Source organism: Salvelinus namaycush, chromosome 12, assembly GCF_016432855.1.
Source record: "Salvelinus namaycush isolate Seneca chromosome 12, SaNama_1.0, whole genome shotgun sequence".
NCBI classification, from domain to species: domain Eukaryota; kingdom Metazoa; phylum Chordata; class Actinopteri; order Salmoniformes; family Salmonidae; genus Salvelinus; species Salvelinus namaycush.
The window spans coordinates 35,012,059-35,040,015 of record NC_052318.1 but is presented as its reverse complement, the minus strand read 5'-3'; the positions used below and the strand labels follow the sequence as shown (position 1 = coordinate 35,040,015).

Sequence of the window (27,957 nt, the reverse complement as noted above, 5' to 3'; positions counted from 1 at the left end):
CCTGGTGTTCCAACAGAGAACCAGAACTGGTGTTCCAGTGAACAGAGAACCAGACCTGGTGTTCCAGTGAACAGAGAACCAGACCTGGTGTTCCAACAGAGAACCAGACCTGGTGTTCCAACAGAGAACCAGACCTGGTGTTCCAACAGAGAACCAGACCTGGTGTTCCAGTGAACAGGGAACAAGACCTGGTGTTCCAGTGAACAGAGAACCAGACCTGGTGTTCCAGTGAACAGGGAACCAGACCTGGTGTTCCAGTGAACAGAGAACCAGACCTGGTGTTCCAGTGAACAGAGAACCAGACCTGGTGTTCCAGTGAACAGAGAACCAGACCTGGTGTTCCAGTGAACAGAGAACCAGACCTGGTGTTCCAGTGAACACGGAACCAGACCTGGTGTTCCAGTGAACAGGGAACCAGACCTGGTGTTCCAGTGAACAGAGAACCAGACCTGGTGTTCCAGTGAACAGAGAACCAGACCTGGTGTTCCAGTGAACAGAGAACCAGACCTGGTGTTCCAGTGAACAGAGAACGAGACCTGGTGTTCCAGTGAACAGAGAACCAGACCTGGTGTTCCAGTGAACAGAGAACCAGACCTGGTGTTCCAGTGAACAGAGAACCAGACCTGGTGTTCCAACAGAGAACCAGACCTGGTGTTCCAACAGAGAACCAGACCTGGTGTTCCAACAGAGAACCAGACCTGGTGTTCCAACAGAGAACCAGACCTGGTGTTCCAGTGAACAGGGAACAAGACCTGGTGTTCCAGTGAACAGAGAACCAGTCCTGGTGTTCCAGTGAACAGGGAACCAGACCTGGTGTTCCAGTGAACAGGGAACCAGACCTGGTGTTCCAGTGAACAGAGAACCAGACCTGGTGTTCCAGTGAACAGAGAACCAGACCTGGTGTTCCAGTGAACAGAGAACCAGACCTGGTGTTCCAGTGAACAGGGAACCAGACCTGGTGTTCCAGTGAACAGAGAACCAGACCTGGTGTTCCAGTGAACAGGGAACCAGACATGAGGCTTTGGAGCTCAGGTTCAATGCCCATGTCATTGAGGGGAAAGATACCCTACAGAAGAAGCCATTTGTGCACTGACTTACATCGCATGTTTTTGATGTTTCAAAGTTTGTGTAATACATGTAATGTCGTGTTACTGTAGTTTAGTATGATACATTAACTATGATTGACAGGTTAGAAAACATACTGCTTCTGTATGTGCACCATGTATCTTCTCATCTAGTGCATGAGTTAGCTTCTTAATGTAAATGTATATTTTATATGAGGTGTAAATTTCCTTTGTGTGTGGCAAAGGAGATAAAAACATACCTCTGTGTACTGTATAGTCAAGCTACCATCTGGAAAAAGGGATGTGGTTTGGAACGCTCCGTGTTCTTCTTTACCTAAAAAAAGTATGCAATGTGAGGTGTAATATGAAGAAATTAAGAGTAATTATGAATACCGTACATTCATTTAAAATGACAGGCTACAAAATGTACTGAATCTGTGTGAGTACTATGTCTCATCCAATTCCTCTACATGAGTCAGATGTTTTAAAGGTGCAATATGCAAAAATCTCTCCACCATTCCCTGGTAGCTAAAATTCAAATAGTTCGCCTAATATCAGTTTATGTGACAAAGCAGAGAATCATTTTACCATCTAAACCGCTGTGAAATGTATTTTCATTAGTCAAAAATATTGTATTTTGAGCTGTTTGAAGCTGGTGTACAAAACCAAAAGTAATAGAGCAAAAATAAAACTTAAGAACAGGAAGTATAGAAATAGTGCACATAAAATAGATCTACCGCTTCTTAGACTTTCTTTCAATGAGAATGACAGATCTATAACAACATTTTTTATGTGAATTCGGTCAGGTAGCCCAAAATGTACATATTGCAGCTTTAAAATAAACTTCTTTGCATAGGGTGCTAATTAGCTACATTAGACAGTGTTTGGTTCCTTTGTATGTGCAGACAGAAGTGGTAGAGAAGGTAAGAGCATAATATTGTGTACAGTCTGTTAGTCTAGAGATGTGTTTGGAGCATGAACTCTTTACCTCACCCACTCCACATGTTTTCTCAGCTCTGGCTGGCAGCACTTAAAAGAAACACCATTATCTCTTACCTTCAGAGTTCTTAATCAGGTTCTTTATCCCAGTAAGCCTCTATATAGAAGCATGCCAGCTGCTTCACTTTTACAAGTCTTCCTTCTTTGATAATTTTCCCAGTTGCTCTAGCCGTGTTTGTGTGATAATGTGTTAATGTATCTTTATTTGTTTGTAGATCATAAATAATTCACTGTATTTTCTTTTCTAACCCAATACAATAGAAAACACATTCACAATTCAGTACAGTAATGTGCCGGTAGCCTGGGCAGTAAACCTTTCCTCTGTTATTCTACAACCTAATTTAGTTTAGTCACGGCAGCTATGTCTCTCCCTTCAAAGATGTGACCTCCGCATTGTGTGTGACTTCTTATGACTGATGAGAATCTTGGATGATGTACAGTCATTTTGGCCCTCCTTTAATGTAGAGGGAAATTGTAGGAGGCTCAAATTGGCCCGACACTCCAACAAAGGAGAGGAGGAAATGATCACCCCATGTCAGTTAGTTTCCCAAGCCAATATATATACGTCAGAATCGCAGAACATATTCCTATTTTCATCTCATCTCAACTCCATTAGAAATGCCATTTATATTCTAAATGAGGCCTCGTCAAAGGCATTGGTTGGAAAAACCTAATGGCAAATGATCACCTGGAAAAGAAGAGTGATTAAGAGAAAAGATCATGACTTTTCCAACCAGCTGTAAATGAGTCACTATAATCACACAATTGACCATCCAGTGCTTGGTTTTACATTTGCAGCTGTGGAGTATATTAATTGTACAACATTAGTTCACAAACATGGATAGCAATTCTCCCCCAAATAATTGTTTTCTTCATTATTTTATTGCATTGTTTGTTGATTATGTAAATATGGTGGCAATGGCAGGTACAGTACAGCTGTCTTTGTTGTCGGATACATTATTTTAGTGAGATGTTCTATACAGTATTGTAACCAGCTAAATGAATGCATTGTGGTCATGACCGATGGAGTTAGAGCCGACCCTGCCAACCAGCTTATAGCTGGGCACCATGCCTCCTTTACTTTGGCAGCCCAGCACTGAATGGGGATGTTATGGCTCTTGGCCCAGTAGTTATTCTGTTGTGTTGGTCAGTCGTTTACTGAATACATTTTCTTTGGCACATACTGTATATAATTACACCTTATTATTTTCTGCTAGCATACTTAAAATTCTATTCTGAATTATATCCACATTGCACATGTTTACCATATGTGGTATAAGTAACCATACTTTTAAAACTTTTAAAACGTGTTATGAGAAAGCGTTGCGGAAGGCGTGTACTAAAGACCAAGAGACATTATTCTGCTTTTAATTATCAAGTAAGTACTTTTAAGTACTTTTGCTGTTGTGTGGCATTCAATGCCAGCGATCTTGATGAATGTCAGCATTCACTTCAGCACTATTGAAAGTGTCTGCCTGAGAGGAGGCTATGGATTTAATGGACCCAACGTGCTGCCGTTGCTCAGACCCACACATTTTGGACATTGAAGAGAACATAATTAAGAAGGCACTGTACTGCAATTATAGAGCAGCAAGTAAGTACAGTATTAAGACTGTATAAATCAGATTGGCATTTTGCTCCTTGTCAGGCATGAACTAGATATATTGTTAACCATCAGCTTCTCCACATTGTTCAAGTTTAAATCATCACAGCTAAGCCATGTCTAACTGATCTTCATTACTGTGTGTTAAAGGATTGGGTGGATGTAGTCCCACTTAGGAGAAACATTATCAATTTATTCTATATCATTTGGACATTTGATTTGTAGTTTCAAACCACTTGAGAGATGTCATCTCAATTTCACAAGGTCCTCTGTGCTTTGAATGTTATGTATCTCTCCCACCTGCGTAACATTGGGAGCCTGAGATACAGTACAGTGTAGACTTAGCTGTGATGATGTTGTGTTATTGTGTTGTTGTAGATGGCCTGATGGACTGTGTGGACCCAGACTGCTGCCAGCAGCCTAGCTGTCACAGTGGGCCTCTGTGCCAGGGCTCCCCGGACCCTCTAGACCTGATCCAGCAGAACCAGACCCCCTACGCCTCGCTCCTCTCACGCCTCTTCTACGACCGCGTACGCTTCCTGGTTGGAAAGGGCAGCACCCATGTCTTCCCTGGCGACATCCCATTCGACAGCAGGTAGAATAGATAATATAGCCGATACAATTTACCTCTGGTACCGCATGAATGAACAGGAATAGCTTGTTATATACTGTAGAATTATAATTGCCACTGAAGTACAGGTCCTTTTATACACAGCTATTTGTAGGCTACCACAGTACTCTGTATGGATATAGCACATTTGCCTTTGTCAATTGAACTGGAAAACAATGTAACTTGTTATAGTATAATTAAAATACCCAGTGAACTAAAACGTTGCTCTCTCCTAGCCGAGCCTCAGTGATCCGGGGGCAGGTGGTGGCACTAGACGGGACCCCACTGGTGGGAGTGAACATCAGCTTCCAGCAGTACCCTGAATTTGGCTTCTCTGTCAGTCGCCAGGATGGCAGGTAGGTAGACAGTGGTCTAGTATTGTATTGTAGATACTATAGTAAATTGGCTTAATATGATGCTTTGCCGCTACTGATTGTGTGTTTGTGTGGATTCTGTTCCTGTAGTTTTGACCTGGTGGCTGCAGGGGGCATCTCAGTCTCCCTGATCTTCCAGAGGGCTCCCTTCCTCATGCAGAAACGCACCATCTGGTTACCGTGGAACCAGTTTGTGGTTGTAGAGAAGGTCACCATGGCGAGGGTTGAATCTCGCCCCCCTGTGTGTAACCTGAAGAACCTGGTCAGTCCGTACCCCATCGTCCTCCCCTCCCCTCTCATCCGCTTTGCCAGAACCTGTGAGGAGAGAGGCCCAGCCATCCCTGAGCTGCAGGTACAGTAGCTGGTCCACTCACCAGTCAGTAATATACATAATATATACAGTCCCAGGGATGCTCACTCAGCTTTCAATTACCACCTATACTAAACCATTTCCATAATGCATACATCTCTAAGCACAATATCATTTTAGGACTTCCAGGTGTATATTATAAATGGCTGTTTTTATTCCAATTCCTGCATTTTTCTTTATTCTGGATCCTGTCTAATTTTCACCTGGCTCATATTGTACCTGTGAAATCATCTTAGAATCTCACACTAATCAGTTGCCGGGGCGCTTTATTCCCAGGGCTGCTCGCTATCTTCTCCCCCGATCCCACTGATATTCCTACCTCAGCTTTGGAACTGTGTTTTGCAGATTGTAGACATCCTAGTTTGTTGTGAGCGATAATGAAACTGATAGTGATTTTAATGAGGACCCAGTTCAGAGTGATTGAAGCTGTGAGCAATGAAGGGTGGGAGTGGGGGTTAGATCGTCAGCAGTAATTAAAATGTCCTCCTGTACGCTGCTAATGATATAGAATATAGATGTAATTTAGTATTCCAGGGGCATCGTGTATGTAGAATAATGTTCCAAAAGTGTAAAAAATAAAGTGTTATTTTGATTGGATTTTAAGAAAGTGACATATAGTACTAGCTAGTATATCTTGGAACGAGTAGAAACACCAGGTGATCAAAGATACTTTACTGAAAGACTTGTAAGATGTTTTTAAACATAGTTTGTATGCTCTGACTTGTGAAGTTTTTCCAACTCCTGGTAACCAATAGTACATAATAACAGCAGCCAAAATGCTTTCTCCTCCTCCTCAGGCTGTCCAAGAGGAGATCACCATCCCTGGCAGTTTCTTAAAGCTCACCTACCTGAGCACCCGCTCCCCTGGCTACAAGGCTCTGTTCCGCATCATCTTAACCCACTCCATCATCCCCACTGGCCTGGCTAAGGTGCACGTGTCCACCGCCATCGAGGGACGACTCTTTCAGAAGTGGTTCCCTGCCGCCCCCAACCTGGTCTACGTCCTGGCCTGGAACAAGACTGATGTCTATGGGCAGAAAGTGGTGGGCCTGGCCCAAGCTCTGGGTAAGATCATATGCAGCATTTCAATCATGTCCTGTCATGTACATTCAGATTCCCTGTAGAACAAATATAATGTGCTGTATTTCACTCCTTTGACAATTTTCACCCAAGGGATGACAGCAAGCAACATGCTCCATGGGTAACTGGGAGAGACAATCTGTAGCTAATGGCAAATAAAAATCTATAAAGACAGTATTACATTCAGCAGTGCCACAGCAGAACAGCATGTTACTTTTGTTCTACTTTATCGTTAGATAATACAATCACACAGAGCTCTAAAGACATTGTCGGTGTGTTAATGGTCAGTGGTATGAAAGACTGACAGATTTTTCAAGGGCCACATATAAGCTTTGTTTTTATCAGTGGTTGATTTAGTGTGCTGGCTGCCTATTGGGACCTACAGCTCTGATGCATTGTTGCAATTTGTCTTAATGGAGAGAGTGTTACAAATCTAACTGGAACAGAAAGCAGGGGCTACTCTTATCTCTTTCACACACTATGAGGACGTCTCTCTGGATTGCTCTCCATGCCTTGTATTACTGTCAGATAGCAGAGTGTTTCTTGATTGCCTAGCTGGTGTGCATGTGTTGGAATCCTTTCTCACTGAATACACAGTTTAATCTGTGCGTATCCAGCTCCTTGATGGTGGATATGAGGCACTGTGGTTAATAGTCTGTGATATAAATAGGAAGTCCTGGAGATGTTATGGCCCGTTTATCTATAAATAACATCGAACACATGGCACAATTAGAAACGACATCCAAACTAAATTGAAATTCAAAACACATTTTGTTATGGTGCAAACATATTTTCCTCCACACTAAATAAACCCGAGGAAGAGATAAGGAGATGAAAAAGGCTCTAATTTATTCATTTATCTTTATGTACCAGTGGGAATTGAGCTCAACCTCAAACCTCATCCACTCTCTCTCCTCCTTACTCACCCTCTCTCTCTTCGTTGCCGATAGTAACAGGCTGATCTATCATGGTGACACAAGCAGGAGCCTGTAGCTACTCTGTGTGTAACTGACTATGTCCTGCTTGTTGTGTGTGTGTGTGTGTGTGTGTGTGTGTGTGTGTGTGTGTGTGTGTGTGTGTGTGTGTGTGTGTGTGTGTGTGTGTGTGTGTGTGTGTGTGTGTGTGTGTGTGTGTGTGTGTGTGTGTGTGTGTGTGTGTGTTTCCTTCGCACGTGTTTGTGTGTGTGTGAGTGTGCTTCCTTTGCGTGTGTTTGTGTGGGTGAGCGAGCGAGCGAGGGAAAGAGAGACGGTGAGCCAGAGCAAGGAAAGAGGGTGAGCGTACTGGGTGGATGCAGCAGAGCATGATGGTATCAGTGATGCATTAAAAAGTCTCGGGAGAATCGCAGACTGTTAGCACACACCCAGGCTGCTCTATAGCCACCATAATGCCTCGTTCCAGCCTCTGCCTGGACCACGGCAACTCTAGGTTCACTGCAATTGTACACTGTGCAGGAGCTAGTCACACCATCACAAAAGCATTAGGGGTTGTTGTTTTCCAGGTGTGTCTCATTGTAATTGCAATAACAACAGGGTAATGAATGCATGACAATTGGCGGTGTCCCATTAACGGCCCAGTGGTCCCTTTTGTTCCAGTCTCTGTAGGCTATGAGTATGAGTCATGTGCTGACTACATTGTGTGGGAGAGAAGGATGGCTCAGCTGCAGGGCTTTGAGATGATTGCCTCCAACCTGGGGGGCTGGTCCCTGGACAAGCACCACATCCTTAACCTACAAAGCGGTGAGGGCTCTGTCTGTTCCTCTGTGTCCCACTTCCATTCAGCAGTACTGTACCCTCAGCCCACCTAACCTGACACTATTTCATACCTGGTTATCCAGTAGGAATATTGTGAAGACATTCTTGCCAAACTATTATTGTTTTAACTTCCATTTCAAATGACTTGATACAGACAGACAGACAGACCTACATAGAATTATTACTGTATTATATCAGAGAGTTCTGTTCTATAGTGCTAGATTGCGTCAGTTTGAGATAAGCTTTTGAGAGAGCTAGTTTTATGCATCCCTCTTGGCCTTTGAAGATTCCAGGAAGGACTAGTCATTCCTCTGGATATGATTGTAATTGCTAGTTGTCCTTCAACTCCAGGTGTTCTACACAAAGGGAATGGAGAGAACATCTTCATCTCCCAGCAACCGCCAGTCATCTACACAGTGATGGGGACGGGGTACTTGCGCACAATCCCCTGCCCCAACTGTAACGGCCCTGCCCTGGGTAGAAAGCTCTACGCTCCTGTCGCTATCACCTGTGGCTCTGACGGCAGCATCTACGTTGGCGACTTCAACTTCATCAGAAGGATTCTTCCCAATGGATTCGTCATCAGCGTTTTAGAATTGAGGTGACACTCCCGAGCAGTAGTTAAAGATGCTTTTCAGTGTTTTTCTGTGATTATGTATTTGTACATTATCTCAAGGACTGAGGTTGAAGCATTCAAAATATATACTGTAATGAAAGTTGTTGTATTGCTAGTTGCCAAGCTATTTTGCTATTGCTGCTGTTGCTATGATTGTTACATTTTTAATGTGAAATGGAAAAAGATGGGAAAATTAGTCATCTATTGTATACACAGCACATGAACGAATTGAACTGAGAAGTTTCATTGAAATGCTTTCATAAGTATAATCATGGATCGAAGAGAAGATATTTCTCCAAGGATAAGAACTAATACTCTTTCTCTCTCTTTAATACAACGCTGCTAGGAATCGAGATCTCAGGCACAGGTACGTTTTCAATACCGTACTCAGTCAGACTCAGAACATAATGTATTTTCCTGAAAACAGTTTTTTATGACACTGCAGCATGAAAAGAGCAGTGCTTCAGTTGCAAACCGCCAGCCTACCTTTCATGGATGATGTTCTTATTTGGTTACAGAATACAGGATTTGAAGTGAGGAGACAGTCAGTCAATATGGAAGTGTATTGACCTGGATTTAAAGCAGTTCAATGTCGGTCTTGGAGGGCCAAAATACTTTTCAAGTTTTCATCCTCTCTGTCTAATAAGGGACTAATTCAGACCTGGGACACCAGATTAGTGCTATTAACTACCAGGTAGAAACAAAAAGCAGAAGTGTTTTGGCCCTCCAGGACTGGAATTGAACAGCCCTGATTTAAAGGGAGCAAGGATTAGAAATGGGCTACCTTTGGAGAGAAATACAGATGAGGTCTTTAAAGGGTTCCTCTTATCGTAGACAAGCCCCAGCCTTTCATGTGTGCTTAGATGGGGCAGCACCCCGCTGGAAAGGCCAGTTTAACACTGTTGTGTTGGGATAGGCTTCTCATACTCTCTCCCCTAAACAAACAGGCTCTCATGTCTCCCAGAGATATGATTCATCTTTTCATGCAGCCGTCATGTTCGCAATTGATTATTTCTCAATCAAAGCCTGTAAAAAAAAACTCGCTGAACTAGCTTTGCTTTTTCCCTCACTGCATGTATGACATGGCACACCCAACTAAATCCTGAGATGAGTAATTTTCCTCTGCGAATAGCCTAATGTTTACAGAGAGGGTTTCCTGGTGATGGTAGTAGATGGCATCGTTCACTGGGAGGCACGTCTTCACACATAGAGTAGCTCTGACTTAGACTCTCTGTCAGGGCTCTCATTACACAGGCCCTTAGGTTGCCTCCATCATTTTCAGTGTTGGAAAAAGTACTAAATTGTTATACTTGAGTAAAAGTAAAGGTAACTTAATAGAAAATGACTCAAGTAAAAGTGAAAGTCACTCAGTAAAATACTACTTGTCTAAGAGTCTAAAAGTATCTGATTTTAAATGTACTTAGGTACAGTGGTGGAAAAAGTACTAAATTGTCATACAAAAGTTAAAGTAAATGCTTTACATCAAATTCCTTATATAAAGCAAACCAGATGGCACAAGGTTTAATTTGATTCGATTTTTTACTGATAGCCAGGGGCACACTCCAACACTCTGACATAATTTACAAACGCAGTATTTGTGTTTAGTGAGTCCGCCAGATCAGAGGCAGTAGGAATGTAAATGTGTTATATTGATAGGTGCATGAATTGGACAATAATTATGTCCTGCCTGAGCATTCTAAATGTCACGAGTACTTTTGGGTGTCAGGGAAAATGTATGTGAGTAAAAAGTACATTATTTTCTTTAGGAATGTAGTGGAGTAAAAGTAAAAGTTGTCAAAAATGTGAATAGTAAAATAAAGTACAAATACCCCCAAAAAACGACTTATTAATTTGTACTTTAAAGTACTTTATACTTAAGTACTTTACACCACTGATCTTTTTGTCATGATTTCAGTCCCCTTTCAGTTGCAGTGCAATTACTGTAAAGATGATACAGCTGTCAGAGTTAGAGCTGTATGGATTTTAATCATATCTTCAGGTGAAAAGATTGAGTTTGTCTGTGGTTGGCAGATGTTTGTTTCACATTAGTGAGATGTTAATGTCGGAACCTACAGTATGACGTGGTTCCTCTTGAGCAACCATTTAAGATGAAAGACTGTGAAGGAAACTGAACTGGTTTTTAATGATAAAAGCCAGCTCTTTGGGGATTGATCAGTAAATGTGTATTTCATATATACAGTACCAGGGATGGGCAACTTTGATGAGGGTGGGGGCCGCAAAAAAACGGAAATCATCATGAGGGCCGCAGTGCCTCGTGGGTCTGCTTACCCAATTCTTAAAATTTTGCCATAGGGTGGAGGCAAATGTTTGCAGTTTTTATTATGATCACTGATGGTCAGTTGGCCCCACGCTGGTCGGTAATTTGACCATGCTTACTACAAGTTCAGATAGCTGGCTGCTAGACTAACTTACCGATCTAATGTAGCTGACATGGGCTAATTGAGCGACTGCTGATGCACAACCACATTTCGAAACATTGTGTAGTCTATTATTCTAACTCTCAACAGTAATTTGAGACCCCGACTGTGTTCCCCCGAATTTTTTTTTATATGTATTATTATTTTTTATTGGTCCACGAGCCTACAAAAGGGTTGCCCATCCCTGATATATACAAACAGTACATTGTTAATGTTTTTTGTAGTGTAGACCTAAGTGATAGGGTCTTTTCTTTGCAGCTCCAGTCCAGCCCATAAGTACTACTTGGCCATGGACCCAGTAAGGGAGGCCCTCTACTTGTCTGACACCAGCAGCAGGAGGGTCTACAGACTCAGGACCCTCACAGAGCCCAAGGACCTGGCCAAAAACATGGAGGTGGTGGCAGGGACGGGGGACCAGTGCACCCCCTTCGATCAAGGCCACTGTGGAGACGGGGGCAAAGCCATCGATGCCTCCCTCAACAACCCCAGAGGTACAGCATCATCACTACCTTAATATGGCAATTAGTCTATAACCCTGAAAATAGTAAAGGGCTACCTTATTTTCAAACGGAAATTACAGAATTAACCATCTAGTGTGAAGGGAGACATTTAAAGGCTTTCAAAAGGGTTCTTCGGCTGTCCCCATAGGAGAACCCTTTTTGGTTCCAGGGAAAACCCTTTTGGTTACAGGTAGAACCCTCTGTAGAAAGGGATCTACATGTAACCCAAAAGGGCTCTACATTGAACTAAAAGGGTTCTACCTGGAACCAAAAAGGGTTCTTATAAGGGTTCTCCTATGCAGACAGCTGAAGAACCCTTTTAGGTTCTAGATAGTTCCTTTTTGTCTAAGTGTGTATGCACACCAGTCCCTTTCCTGAACCTGAGAAGCATTATGATTCAGGGTCTGAATATTGACATGTATTATTAGCAGAGGTTAAATGTGCTTCTGTCTTGTCAATAGAAAATCCTTGAAATTGGTTGAAGGTGAGGCTTTGTCCACCAATGATGATCCCATTCATTTTCTGTTCTCAAACAGCAGCGGCTTTGAAGTTCAAATAGAGTGTCTCTCCTTCTTGCCAGGGTTGAAAATTCCTGTCTCCCCTCTATGGCTAATATGTGTAGGAGCCAAATGAGGGTCAGAGCAATGTGGGCACATCATTTAGACTGGCTGCAGCCCGGGCATGATGTTCCGGATCCAGCGCTGAGACGCTATTAATTCCAGCTATGTGCCCGCCCCTCCTCTCTCCCCCTCCCGGTTTCCCTCAGCCTCCCCTTCAGCCTTATCAAATGGGTTGGGAGCAGCTTAGTTAGACCACACAGCACAGTATGGCAGCAATGGAAATGAATTTCGCTGCTCCTCCAACACACAATACCAGGGATCCCATGGCCCCGTAGGCGCCAGAGTAATGCCTTTATCAGGTGATAACACACAGTCGCTGCATCAGTCCTTCACACACAGTCCCAATAACTGACTCTCCCCTTCTCAGGACAGGCCTTTATAGTGCTTCTGCAGGAACATGTGACATGGTTCAATGCAGCCAGTTGATCCACCTAGCCCGGTCAGGAGTAAAGATGGCAGCCAAATCAAAATCAAGATGTTACAGTAAAACCATTACTAGTGATGAAACTCTTCCTAAATCAGGGAGCCCAGGCCGGGAGGGAGCAGGATACTGTATTGCTAACAGGATTTAAGTGTGGCTGACAGATCTGCAAAGTAGGAGGAGAGGCTGCCGTACTCCACGACGTAGCGTTAACCTTCAGGAATAATGAGTATTACTGGCTGTCACAGATGCAGATGCAGTTTTTGTGAAGCAACTGCAGTCCATACGCGCACTACTGTTTGGGCCTTCATTGATATTGATGTTGTATTGACACTCTCCTCAGTCCCACGTTTTTTTGAAGTGTCCCCAGCAGCACATAACGCATTACAACTATTAATTATAATAGCTCCCTGAACCAGGAAACCACAACATCAGTTCATCACTGTCACCTCAGCCAGCTTTGGATTTATCCTCATTTTGTGGTTCCTGCTGCATTCTGTTGTGTTGCATAAATAGGACACTAAGAGAAAGGCTTTGGATTATGTGTTTTTCTGCGAACTGTGCTCTTAACTAGGCTTCTATACTATTAAGAGACAGGATTGCACTTAGCAAATTGTGAGTTGTTTTTTTTGGTTTAACAATCCCTAATATGTCATATTCATAGGGGTCTTGTTTTATTGATCCAGCTTTGAGGACAAGATGTAAAGGTTTGATTACATCAGTGAAAACAATTTGTACGGGCATGATCAAATCAGGGAAACTGTGAAGTCAATTACAATGTGCAAAAACAGGGGTAGTAATAGGCTAGCACCAGGTGGTTCTTTGAAAGAGGTGCTTTACAGACTACGCCACATCATTGCATGATGCCATACAGTAAGGGTTTGTTTTAATATAGTAACGTGAGGCTGATAGATGGCTCAGACATGGTGACACTCCAGACAGGGATGGATTAGATAGTCTTTCACTCATAACAACAGTGAAATTGAGATCAATCCATTTCCCCTGGTGGATTGATTCCCATGTTGTTACGGTAACTGCAAATACTACATTGTTCCACCTGCAAGCGACTGTGTACTGTACCAGCTAATGGTCCACTTGGCCTGAATTTGTTCAGTATAGGTATGAGTTGTATAGAAATACACTGTATTCATATGTGGATTTTGTGATTAGTCATTTGTATGCTTTTGTTGGGGATGGTTGACAGGGTTGTTGTGACTAGGACTAGATGCTGTTAGCATCCTTTCCTCTGTATGACAGATCTATCTGTTCTCATGTTGATCTATTAAACACACTTTACCAGAGCACTTCACACAGTAGGGCTATATTCTTATTATTTGGAACAATGCTTTAAGGTAACCCTGACCTTTAGCCCAGCACTTGTGAGGGGAGAGTTTTTTTTAGCTCCTTAAGGCAGCCTGAGGGAGAAGCTTGATTATGAAAGATGACATCGGCTCACTTTTTGCTAAATCCAGCAGTGAATCAATTAGGTGTGTTGGCGGGTCTTTAGCTGATGCTCTGTCACTGTCACACAGATTGTGAGTCTTCTTTCATCAGCTTGTCAGCCTTTCTGATTGACAGGAGAGGATGTGAATAATGTAGGCAGATGCCTTTGAATTTTCTCTCCCTTCAGGCTTCAGTTTGACACACAGAGACTTTTGTTTTCTAATTAGTATATGGGTTTATGTTATTTCTTTATGCATGTATTAGTAACAGACCTGGGTTCAAATACGTACATATTTTCAATGGATTTGAATATTTTCAAATAATGAGGCCAGAATCAACTACTTCTATTTGAAGTATTTTAAAATAAATTCCTATAAATAGCCTACTATTTGAAATTATTCCGAAATACTTATTTAAAATACTATTTTCAAATACCTGGATTAAATGCATGGCAGTGTATATTCCAATATTCAACTACTTGTCATTTCAAATAAAACATATAAAAATGCATACTTCCAAATGTATTTGAAAGTAATTGAAATACCCTAAATAGTATTTTAACCCAGGTCTGATTAGTAATATGCATGGGCCTTGTGGTCTTGTGTACATCATCTTTTTTATAAGGAGATTGAAATGTTGTTTAAATATGTGCCTATTCCATTACATCTAAAAGCCCAAATCTTCCTTCAGGGTTTTAAAAATGTTGTGACCCTGAAGCAACTTTTATCAGTTGATGTTTCTAATCGAACCAGACTGAGCCCAGGTGTGAAAGGAAGGAAGTGCAAAAAGCTCTTGAAACCAAGAGAGCATCTGATCTGCTGTTTTTAGACGAAATCAAGAGGGCATCTGATCTGCTGTTTTTAGACAAAATCAAGAGGGCATCTGATCTACTGTTTGTAGACAAAATCAAGAGTGCATGAACAGCAACAGTTAGGAGTCATTTAAACATGGGTTAAAAGTTCTGAGGGTGTTGATTAGTGGTACATATTAAAGTGCAAGCTAACTGAGATTCACAAACAGGAAGCCAACAGACTGAATAAGGAGGAGGTAGCGGCTGACTGTTGTGGTTGGAACTTGAACATAGATACGTAGCACTTTAAGGCTACTTCTTAAACAGTTCAAGTCTATCCATTAGATAATGCATATCCAATGATACCAAGTCTAGGTAAGAAAGCTGTCGCTTGATGCATCTTAGTAAGGAGAAGGCAGAATAAGTGGATTATTCCAACAATTTCACAGCTTGAAATTTCACAGACTAGGGCTCTTAAGGATGAAAATATGCTTTTAAGGAAAGATAAGAGCATTGGCAGACTGATTCAAATGTGTGATAACCTGACACCAGGTCCACATGCTTTCTAATAGTCTACTCAGAACAAAAATGTGCTTTTAGAAAGTCTTGCCCCAACAAAATGTGGCACACAAATATATTTTCAATCAATACACTCCTGACCTAAGAGCAGTCAGTAATCCTCACCCCACGGAAATCTGACCTAAGAGCAGTCAATAATCCTCACCCCACGGAAATCTGACCTAAGAGCAGTCAGTAATCCTCACCCCACGGAAATCTGACCTAAGAGCAGTCAGTAATCCTCACCCCACGGAAATCTGACCTAAGAGCAGTCAGTAATCCTCACCCCACGGAAATCTGAGGGGTTGTTGTTTTTTCACTCTAAATTCTTGCCACAAAATACTGTAGCACACAACAAAGTACCAAATAGCATCATATCCAGACATTTCTATATTATATCATTAAGCAATAAGGCCCAGGGGGTCGGGTATATTGGCCATACACCACAAACCCCCGAGGTGCCTTATTGGCTTGAAGGGTATTCTGGAGTGTGCATTATTTCTCTATAATGCACAGTATAATTGAATGGCTATGAAATTAATTCTTACATGTATTATATTTGACCTGCTTTTAAAAAGCAAAAGTCAAATTGAAAAACATTGGCATTGTTGAATCCAATTTTCATAATAGCAAGCTAGCAAGTCTGTTTGTTTGGCTAACAAGGCCACTACTGTAGCTATGTAGTAAACGTGCTAATTCAGTGGATGTTGAACAGCTGTTCTACAGGCAAATGAACACATTTCTAGTGGCAAATGTGTTAAATTATAGCTTTGGTATAAAAGGGATTATCAACTCGGGGCTCTATGCGTTCTTTGGGAAATAATGCAACTCCATGGAAGGTTAGATCCGCTCTGCTAGCGCATAGTGGAACACACCTTCCACATCGTTCATTATTTTTCTATAGAACGCAGAGCCCCTCGTTGATTATCCCTTACATGTACACGCGGCTGACTTGCTGTTCCAGACAATCAGCATCCAGGAGACAAACTACCCAGTTTATAATTGCTTTTAACCGTTTGTAACAGGAGGATTTCACCATGTTTAAGATCATTGTTGAAATCCCAGGTCTACAGGTTTGTTTACTTACTGTAATATCAGCTAGATGCAGCGTAGAGGATCTGTAATGTCAGCTAGAAATCTATCTGATTTTAACAGTGTATCAAGCAGTAGCTATAATGTGGTTGAACAAACTTTCAGTGGATTCATATTGACTGGAAATATGGCGACGAATCGATTATAAACAAAAAATAAAAGCAACACATTGCACATTGATTAAGTATTTTCACGACTTAGTAGGAGAGTGCTTGGCCTTGAAATGGATGTTGAAGCGTTTGCTTTTTGATTAACCATAAAAAGGTCTCCCAGAAGTAGGTCAACCACTAGGTTCCATCGAGTATCTGCCAACACGTTGCTTCAAGTGGGACACAATGTACTGTAAACAAATTAGTATCAATAATGCACCCTCTTTGTTTTCATTGGTACAATAGCAGTGGCGGTAGTAGTAGTGTTTCAGGTGAGATACCAATGTACAGTATCTCCCCTCCCAATCTCAGAACACCCCTCAATTTATCCCCCGGCCTTATGCAGCCCCCCCCCCCCCCCCCCCCCCCCCCCAAATCCACACCCTCTTTGTACCCACACTTTGAAAGCCACACTGGATTTCAATATTATTCAGTATAAAGGTGGGCGCTTGCTATACCAGATACACAGGTCCCGTGGTTTAGTTTCAATGTGGCAGTGTTTCAAAGAAAATCTAAACCATTTTCAGCCACGTTTGTGGCAGTTCTCAGCTCAAACATACATGGCCAATTATCGACCTCACGTGTGGTGCAGGAATCAATCTTGCCACACACAAAAGTCCTCTCCAGAGAGAACAAGAGCTGACGGGCAATCATTTCATAGGCCGTGTACACTTGCCGTTATCAGTGTGAGACGGCATAGAGGCCGCCAGTGCCTCTTTAATGAGGAGGCGTGCGTGAAAGTGGCAGGAGCAGTCATCTGTAAACACATGTACGATCAGGCAGAACCCACAGATCAGTCTCTCTGATGTGGAGCAACTGGCTGTGGAAGCCAGGGAGTGACACCAGGCACCCAATCATCCAAAGCAGGCGGCTTCCCCCACCCAGCACTGCCCAGACTAGGCTGCCCTGGATATGCATCTCCTCGCCCCAGTGGCAGGGACCAGGGATGGATAAGGGTCAAGAGCTTCTCCTCAAAATTAATGTTTTCCCTTCTTTATTTTATTAAATACATTGGGCAAGGTATTAATGCTGGGTCAGACCTGGTGACTGGTCAATTTATCATCTCATTTCCTACCTTTTCCCCAGGGCATCCACCTAAGCTTGTGCTGTGAAATTTTACATGATACCCAGGGTAATAGCTTTGTACTACTGGCATCTGAAGTAGTATTATTTTGTCTGTGCCATCAATTATTTGGTCTCTCTCGTTCAGCAGTGACTGTACCTCACCAGGCCAATGTTTGGGGGTTGGGGGATTCAATGAGGTAACCTAGACATGATTAATTTACAGAGGGCTTAATCAATCATCTCTGGACAATTCATCTATTTAGTGCTACTTTTAGACCTCTCATATACATAGGTATCATATAACTACCATAGAACATGTATTTTTGCATTTTAAATGATGTTTTTAATGTATTTCATTATGACTATATTATAAGCCTAACAACTACAATACATTAGGTCTACTACAGTATAGGAGAGCTTGACATATTGGACACAGTAGAAATCCTCCGACTTGTGTAATCCTCATGTTTCTCTCAATATGTGGAAACTGGAGAAGACGGCAGTCTGAGGTAGTAGTGGTCAATAATTCCATCAACAGTATCCCTCAAATTAAAAGACGTGATTAGATCTGCTTCAACCCAGCGTTCCTGCCTGTAAGACTGGAACTAATCCTCAGATCCAAGAAGTAAACATGTTGCTCAGCGTATTAACAGCTTCACCCCCAAGGTTACAGATATTTACATTGAGCTGTTTTGTATTTTGGAATTTTAATTAGACCAAACGAATAAGTTGAAACATGTTTTTCATCTTATTAATTTAGGAGTGTTTTGCTTACCATGGGGGGTTTCTGCTCTGCTCTCTATTTCAGTACTATCTCTGTTATTTGGGACACTCTGAAGGGTATGAGGGGAACACTTATCATCCCACATCATGCATAATTAACTAAATGATGAGGGTGATATGTCATGCAATTAAGCTCAATGATGAGGTATGTCTGTAAACAAGCAGTATTGACACCGATGTTGTTCGAACTTGTGAGTATTTTGGTTGAAAAATATATATATATTTTTCAAATTATGCATTTGGATTTCTATTATTCATGGGCACATGTCTGGCAATCAGTTAAAAATATATTCCTCAGTATCTCTGTGTCTTAAACGAAATTAGCCTACCAATCATTGCATATTTGAGGATATAATGTTGTCATGTGCAGCGTTTGTTCAGACTGCTCGAATAGATTATTAAGATTTTCCAGGAAAGCTTAACCACACACAGTATCTGTAGGATCTCAGTATCATCTTATGTACACTATGTTGAAATAAATTACTATTAATTGATTGGTTTCATCATTGATTGGTCAGATGAGTGAGTCTACTCTCCTGGTTTCTCTGGCCCTGACCAGTGGCTGAATGAGAGATAACTGGCAGCAGACAGACATACAGCGCCCCTAGACGAGTTGGCTGGCCAGCCCTGATGTAAACACTGTGTGGACATGGACACAAAGCCAATAGGTCCAAGGCTAGTCCCAGAGAAGCAGCCAACGTGATGCCATTCAGCCCACTAGGCTTACTAAGTGACTGACTCGACAGGATATCTCAACCTGACCTTGAGTGGTACAAGCAGGGACGCACCTTTGGTTTTAGAAGTGGGGGGGCATTATTTTAAATGTGATTTGATCCAGTCAGATAAACACTCAAACAGCCTACCCGACCGCTCGAAAGCGTCCACATGGTCCTAAAGCACACCGTTGCCTCGTTTTGTATCACATTCCAATGATAAAACTGGGGTGGCAAAAATACAATTTCAGAATTTGCGCCCCTGGGTACAAGGATCAATGGCAGAATTGTGTTGTCTGATTGTTCACATGGACAAAGTAAAGAAGTCCATTCTATAGGATTTCCAAGGCCTCTCCATGGCAATCCATTTACTGCACTGTACCTCAGAATTGTTCATTCCTGATTAAACATGAAATGCACAAACATTGTGCTGGTGTGTAATTCCACAGTTGCATGTCACACAGCTGTTCTTTTCAGCTCCCAAGTCTACGTTGACGGTCTTAGTTGAAAACCTACACCGTACAGTGTATATGTAGAGTGTGCAAAGCTGTCATCAAGGCAAAGGGTGGCTATTTGAAGAATCTCAAATCTCAAATATATTTTGAATTGTTTAACACTTTTTTGGTTACTACATGATTCCATATGTGTTATTTCATAGTTTTGATGTCTTCACTATTATTCTACAATGCAGTAAATAGTAAAAAATTAAGGAAAACCCTTGAATGAGTAGGTGTTCTAAAACTTTTGACCGGTAGTGTATATCAGGCAGTAGTTATGGCAAAGAATGAAACCATATTGAAATGTATTATTTATTACATACATTTTCTTTTTTTGGCACTGGTCAGTGTGTTAAAAACGCTAGCTTCATTACACCCTTTGAAACCTCAAAAGCATATACTTCTATTTATTAACATTTTACTCAGACCACATCTTTTCATTCGCAGAGAAGGGACTCCGTAGGCTATCATCCACTGTTGCTGTGTTGACTATTTTGTCATCTTTTTCAATGAACACAATAAGAAGATGCTGCTCCATGCATACTGCAACTAGCCAAATCGTTGCCTTGAACCTCTTTCAAACTGAAATGTTAGAATTGGTTTTAAGGATGTAAGCTCCTCTAAGACGATTAAAGCTGCTTCATTCATTGGGATCGGAGAACGTTAGAGAAGCCAGCAGCAGCATGTGATCTGGAATCTGCATTGCTTTGTGAACTCTAGAGGCTCCCAACTTGCAGTGCAAATCTCATCTGATAATACCCAGACACTTGATGAAATGAATTGGCTGTATTATCATGCAGCACCCATCTCTGTGGGGAGAAGGGGGCTGATGACGGGGATAAAAGTAGTCGCATGCTCCTCACTCTACCATGAAGGATCACTCTTTGAACAAACATGCTTCAGACTCACTGTTGTCTAATGAAGGGTTTCCCAAACTCAGTCCTGGGCCCCCTCCTGGGTGCACCTTTTGGTTTTTACCCTAGCACTACATAACGGATTCAAACAACCAACTCATCATCAAGCTTTGATTATTTGAATCAGCTGTGTAGTGCCAGGGCAAAAAGTTTGGGAAACCCTGGTGTAATGTAGGCTACACTATATGTGTATTGTCCAATAAGGAATGAATGAGAGGGTTACGATGACATACAGTATTTCATCATCTTCCTTTAAAGGGAGTTCAGTAATAATATACCTATATGATTATCATAAACAGCCTGTGTCACCTGACTGGTCTCTTGACCGTGAATGTAATATCAAACTTCTAATATTGTCATTATAATCACATCTACTCTATGACAACCCTGTTTAGACATCTAACTGAACATTCAAACAACATTTTACTGCTGTTTCTTTGATACTGAGCTGTGCAGTAATGAATTGTCTCTCCTTCCCCTCCGACAGGGATTGCAGTGGACAAGCAAGGATTTGTCTACTTTGTTGATGGAACCATGATTCGCAAGATCAATGGGAAAGGAGTGATATCAACTGTCATTGGTTCCAACGGCTTGATGTCCACTCAACCGTTAAGCTGTGACGCCCGCATGGATATTTCACAGGTGAGATGGCTAGACGGCTAATACACACACACACACACACACACACACACACACACACACACACACACACACACACACACACACACACACACACACACACACACACACACACACACACACACACACACACACACACACAGAGCTAGGAATGTCAGGTTTTCCAAGCCCGACGTTTACTTAGAGCAGTACTGGTAAACTAAACAGACAGAATGGTATTTCAAAAGCTATTCTATACCCCTTATCTAATATGTATATCCTCCTTTAGTTCCAAGGATCTAATCATGCAACAGTTCCATTTGAACCTATATGCAGTCATCTATAAGTAACAGAGTTTAAGTCGTCAATCAGTCATCAAAGCATTAAAACTGATATTAGTGATCAGCAATTAGACTTTAATGTCCAAGAGGTTTATAAAAAAAGAAAGAAAAAAATAGACAGATCTTATATATCTATCTGACCTATAAAAATGGAGAGTCCTGATAGAGGACATTTCCTTTGAGACGTTCCCGCCATGATTAACTGGCCTCAGCCCCTGAATGCTCCCTCTCAATGGTGAATTATATTCTTGCTTCTGTCTCTGCTCTCACGGGCAGCTGAGGCCCAGACCAGCACGGGATGCACCCTGACTCAGAGAGCAATTATTCTCAGCCCCCCGGACCTTGCCATAGGAAACCACCTTATTAAGTTCTCACCAAAAGTTGTAAAAATGCTGAGGCTGGCTAACCTTCAGAGAGGGCTGCAGATATATGCCCTACAGTCACACTCTCTCTACAGACTCTCTCTTTATCTCTCTACCCCTCTTCCTCTACACTCTTAGAAAAAAGGGTTCCAAAAGGGTTCTTCAGCTGTCCCCATAGGAGAATCCTTTTTGTTTCCAGGTAAATCCCTTTTGGGTTTCATGTAGAACCCTCTGTAGAAAGGGTTCTACATGAAACTGAAAATGGTTCTACCTGGAACCAAAATGGTTCTACTTAGAACAAAAACAAGGTCTTCAAAGGGTTCTCGTATGGGGACAGCCAAAGAACCCTTTTAGGTTCTAGATAGCACCTTTTTTTCTAAGAGTGTACAGCTCTCTCGCTACCCTTTTATCTCTCTCTCTCTTCTTCACAGCAACACAGCACATTGACCCACATCTGAGCGGGTTGCACAGCTCTGAATAGGGAACAGGGAAATTAACTGCTGTGCCCCCATAAGGGCTTATCACATAAGAAGCACGCAATTCTCCTCTTATGCCCAGATTTACTCCTGTAGAATGCTACTCCTGTAGAATGATTATCCATGCGCATCACTGGGCTGGATCACGTGCTGATGAACCCATCAAAGCGCTCATGAAAAGCGACAAAACTATATTAGATCATAATGGGTGTGGGTTTCCTCCAGAGCATTCGCATGATCTGAGTCTGAGATTGTGATGCTGTAGAGAGAGGCAACAGGGACATTGCATACTGTACCGTCTCAATTAAACCTGTATATAGGAGGATACTGTATGCTTGTGAGAAAGAAAGCCTATTTTGCATCACAATAATCCGGTCATTGACACTCCCTATTATTCCCATAGACATTTGACATTTGAGAAGCAGCATGACGAAGCATTAAATTAAATGCTTGAAATTCAGATGATATCTTGCATACAGCTATTCTTTTTACTGTCCATGTTTCAGGCTTTGCGTTCCTGGCTTTCATTTTCTGACAATTCCTTTTGTTGGTTTTCTGAATGAGCCCTTTTACGCGGATGTATTATGCAGTGGAGTGATTTCAAGCAACTTCATCCTCAAGATGCTAATTTGCAAGTTGGCGCTCTCCCTCCTCCTCGGATATCTCACATGCAAAGCTTGATGTTCTACTGTGATACAATCAGATGTCCAAACTATCAGACCACAGCCTCGAATCAAAGTAATGGCCAGTATTGCAGTGAGTTGGCCATTTTTAATATGATGTGTGGTGGTGGTTTATATATAGGTTGGGCAATGGTATTCCCTTTTCTCCAGAATTCTCCATGCATATTTGTTGGTGTGTGCAAGGCCTAAGGCCTCTCAGCATGCACAGCCCAACAAATACTTTAAACTGTGACCCCAGATTGGACCAAAGCTGATTTCTGTGCAGGAGGCAAATGAGAGTTATTTAGTTGTTGAATCACACTGGAAGATAAACACTGTCTCATCTCAAGAGCAATGTGTTTCTCCCCCAAGCCATTCTGAAAACAATAGAAGGCTGGAGAGATCTAAGAAACAAAGGGAGTCCAATACTCCATTCAATCCACCACTCCAGGCTTTTACAGTGCAATAAGGCATAACTCTCTGGTTCCCCTCCCCTAGCAAATGAGACCCCTGCAAGTGAATAATAAAGCGCTTTATTTATAAGGGTGAGGAAAGAGTTGTATTGAGTCACTGTAAACAGATTAGCATTGTGTGGGTACAAAGTGAATTGAAATAATGGAAAAGTTCAGTGATAGTGTATTATATGACAGAACCTATCACACTATTCCAGATTTTCAGGCAAACAAAATGCAAGCATATCACAGCTTTTAGGTGGAGCAGGTTGCATGGATTTTCTTTTTTCAAATGCAGGAGAGAAAAATGCATGATGTCAATTAGCGTTGTTTTTGGAGGAGAGCTGCCAGGCTTCTCTCACAACAGATGTGCTTCGAAACGATGGCTGCAGTGGGAAAACTCACCTCCAATTTGAATGCGTGGACACTATGCTGTCAGTATATTTTGTTACCAGTGTAGAGAAGTGTCAAATTATTCCTGAACAGATTCCTTTCATTCACGCACAATTGACTTGCATTAATACAGTCCCTTTCATCAGATCATCTCAGAGTGCTTGAAGGTGAGATGGCAACTCATTTTATCCTCCACCAATCTGAATCATTCACCCCTATTGTGCAGGAACACTTTGCACCCATTATTTGTGGTGGAAGAATGGTTTTTCATGATCCGATTAAACACAGGGGTGATTATATGGGCACATTTCTTTATTAGGACTGTCCAGCACCCTTAAGTATCCCACTCACGCTTAGTGAACTGTACCTTGGAGCTTTTTATTTGAAATGTGTGTCCTGAGCTGAGTCTCAGGGGAACACAGTGTGAGCACACGTACAAAAATGATTTTAGTTACATTACCACTTGTACAATTGTATAATAGTCACATGCTATTATAGGGCTTTCACAATATGTCCTCTATTTGACATTGCTGAATGTATGACACTGACAGACTTTGCCAAAGAAGTCTACACAGCGTAGAGTGCCTTCAGAAATAATTCACACCCCTTGACTTTTTCCACATTTAAAATGGATTAAATTGAGAGAAAAAAATGTCACTGGCCTACACACAATACCCCATAATGTCAAAGTGGAATTATGCTTTCGAAATGTTTACAAATTAATAAAAAATGAAAAGCTGAAATGTCTTGAGTCAATAAGTATTCAACCCCTTTGTTATGGCAAGCCGAAATAACTTCAGGAGTAAAAATGTGCTTAACAAGTCACATGCTCACTGTGTGCAATAATAGTGTTTGACATGATTTTTGACTGACTACCTCATCTCTGTACCCCACATATACAATTATCTGTAAGGTCCCTCAGTCGAGCAGGGAATTTCAACCACAGATTCAGTCTGCTTTACACCAGACACTGGGAGATGAATTCACCTTTCAGCAGGACAATAACCTAAAACACAAGGCCAATTCTACACTGGAGTTACCAAGAAGACAGTGAATGTTTCTGAATGGCCGAGTTGCAGTTTTGACTTAAATCTGCTTAAAAACCTATGGCAAGACCTGAAAATGGTTGTATAGCAATAATCAACAACCAATTTGACAGTTGAAGAATTCTGAAAAGAATAATGGGCAAATATTGCACAATTCAGGTGTGGAAAGCTCTTAGAGATTTACCCAGAAAGACTCACAGCTGTAATCTCTGCCAAAGGGGATTCTAGCATCTATTGATCAGGGGGTTGAATACTTATCTAATCAGTGTTTTTTATAAATATTTTACAAATGTTAGAATTTTTCTTCCACTTCAACATTACAGATTATTTTGTGTAGATCGTTAAAAAAAACAGACAAATCAATTTTAATCCCACTTTGTAACACAACAAAATCTGGAAAAAGTCAAGGGGTGTGAATACTTTCTGAAGGCACTGTCTGTGCTATTCTGACTACTTCTTTTACATAACATTGCATAATATTCATTACAATATAATATAATTTAGATCATCAAAGACAGTGGAAAAACTGTAAAGGAAATGTTTCAGGAGAAACTTTGTGGCACCCATCTATGTACACTTGTTAAACTGTTTCCCTGCTCTAGGTTCGTCTAGAATGGCCCACCTACCTGGCTGTCAACCCCATGGACAACTCCCTGTACATCCTGGACAACAACATAGTGATCCAGGTGTCAGAGAGCAGCCAGGTGAGGATCGTGGCGGGCCGGCCCATCCACTGCCAGGTCCCTGGGATCGACCACTACCTGGTCAGCAAGGCAGCTGTCCACTCCACCCTGGAGGCAGCCAAAGCAATCGCAGTTTCCCACCAGGGCACACTCTACATCGCCGAGACGGACGAGAGGAAGATCAACCGCATCCAGCAGGTCACCACCAACGGGGAGATCTCTGTGGTGGCCGGGGCGCCCACTGAGTGTGACTGCAAGATCGACCCCAACTGTGACTGCTTCTCCGGTGGGTCCCCTGTTGTGAACACCATTATGCCTCAGACTAACTTCAGCAGTCTATCAGAGACCTGTGGAGAGGCTCTCTGGATGGACATGCAATGATTTGGAACTATTGTAACCCGCCCGCATGATGTTTATGGTGGCATCAGTCTAGCTTGACAAAACAAACATACTTTAATGTGTGAAATAGCTCAGTAGAGGGCTGGGATGAACTGCAACTTTATTTTGCTTTTGCTCAACACTTCTCAGTTTGTCTATGATGTTGTATTATTCATATACATTTTATTTGACATCGCAACTTGTCAAACACCACATTATTATTCAATAAAGTATAAATAGATAAATCGTTTTTCAATGTATTCTACCTTAGCTGGTTGAGTGCTCAATCTCTGCATTGTCCTTTTTCCACAGGCGATGGTGGATATGCCCGTGATGCCAAGCTGAAGGCTCCCTCCTCCCTGGCTGTTTCCCCTAACGGGACTCTGTACATCTCAGACCTGGGGAACATCCGTATCAGGGCCCTGTCCCCCAACAGGCCCCAGCTCAACCAGAACAGCATGTATGAGATCACCTCTGTGGTGGACCAGGAGCTCTATCTGTTCAGCGTGAACGGCACCCACCTCCACACCCGCAGCCTGGTCACCGGAGACTACGTCTATAACTTCACCTACTCAGGAGAGGGCGACGTGAGCGCCGTGGTCTCCAGCGACGACACCGCTGTCCACGTGCGCCGTGATGCCAATGGCGTGCCCCTCTGGCTGCTGGTGCCCGGGGGTCAGGTCTATTGGCTCACTATCAGCAACGGGGGCGTCCTCAAGAAAGTCTCCGCCCTGGCGCATGACCTAGCGCAGATCAGCTACCATGGCAACTCAGGTCTCCTGGCAACTATGAGCAATGAGATTGCCTGGACAACGGTCTACCAGTGAGTATTCCGCAGCACTTCTTCCCGTCTGTCTATTGACGTCAATGACAATTATGCTTAAGAATATACTCTATTAGCATCCTGCATATCACAGCCAAAGTCTTGTTCCTGTCTGCCTCTATGTGAAGCTGTAAGAGCTTCACCACCTACACTCCCATTATACAGTAACATTTTGCTGCAGTATTGCAGTTTTTCAGAGATAGTTTGGAATGTGTGAAATTTGAAAGGTATATAAATAAGATTGTCAGGAAAAAAAGGAAATATAAATGGATTTTCTAATAGAAGATTATTTCCTAAATTATGTTTTTCTCTAATTGGGGCAATTCCACAGGCTGGCCTGCGGAAATTGTCTTCTTTTTGTTGGTGAATCAAAGCCTGAAAGAGAAGTGGGAATAGTGTGATTATATAAAATGTTTGCGTAGGCATTTTGAGGGATTTGTTCAGGGGCGCATTGGGTTTAAAATCTGTTCGGATGTCAGGGGCAAAGAATCCTTTTCACTGCCTCTTTATTTTCCTCCCTTTAATTTAGTTTGATCGGCAATACAACCTCCCCTTTATTGTGTCCCTGTGAAAAAGCCGAAATCCACTCAAACTCCATTCTAACACTGTCCTCAGTGTCCTGCAGTGACTGCCGTTGGAGGTCAAACCTCATTGGCTCCTTTGTTCCAGCAGCATTGTTATACTGTCACCCAGTGGTGAAACTAAGAAACTACAGGAAGGCGCTCAGCTCCTTCCAAAATTTGAATATTCTGGAATCCACAGTAAATGTTTCCATTTTACTATACAAGGTTGTCACAATATTTTAAGACCCACATTTCAGACCTTGTTAGGATGTTATATGACTGGGTGTGTCCTTGACCAGGTATAATTCTGATGGTCATCTCATCAATGTCACCTTGCCAACGGGAGAGGTCAGCAGTTTCTACGGCAATATGGAGAAATCAGTGCGGGTGGAAGCAGACACTTCAAATCGGGAGAAATTCATCACAGCCACAAACTTCTCTGCTGCCAGCACTATCTATACATTACGCCAAGGTAGTAGTAAGGTTTCGCGTCAGTTTCTCATCTCTCGTTTTTTTTTCATTATCATGCCGCACTGTCACTGGGGAGAGGCCATGTGAAGTCAGGCATGTCACCAGCAATGATGAAGCAAATGCATTCCTTTCTATATCTAAGTTATTTCGGTCTCCTTAACGCATTGTTCACATGCATGCCTTTACAAGGTTAACAGTTTTAATGACGGCCCAACAGCTATTTAATAGAGCATTAAAAT

At 42.1% G+C, this 27,957-nt stretch overlaps 1 protein-coding gene across 1 annotated transcript in view; it reads left to right on the top strand.

Annotated features, from left to right (window-relative positions):
* Positions 1 to 27,957, top strand: part of LOC120057509 (teneurin-1-like) — a 137,558-nt gene that overhangs the window by 95,203 nt on the left and 14,398 nt on the right. Inside the window, exons 14-25 of the mRNA XM_039006108.1 lie at positions 4,045 to 4,261; positions 4,513 to 4,632; positions 4,741 to 5,002; positions 5,818 to 6,085; positions 7,693 to 7,836; positions 8,203 to 8,452; positions 8,814 to 8,834; positions 11,164 to 11,396; positions 20,938 to 21,092; positions 25,403 to 25,769; positions 26,174 to 26,684; positions 27,547 to 27,719. Coding sequence (XP_038862036.1) covers positions 4,045 to 4,261; positions 4,513 to 4,632; positions 4,741 to 5,002; positions 5,818 to 6,085; positions 7,693 to 7,836; positions 8,203 to 8,452; positions 8,814 to 8,834; positions 11,164 to 11,396; positions 20,938 to 21,092; positions 25,403 to 25,769; positions 26,174 to 26,684; positions 27,547 to 27,719 — 2,721 coding nt within the window. The remainder of the gene's footprint in view (positions 1 to 4,044; positions 4,262 to 4,512; positions 4,633 to 4,740; positions 5,003 to 5,817; positions 6,086 to 7,692; positions 7,837 to 8,202; positions 8,453 to 8,813; positions 8,835 to 11,163; positions 11,397 to 20,937; positions 21,093 to 25,402; positions 25,770 to 26,173; positions 26,685 to 27,546; positions 27,720 to 27,957) is intronic.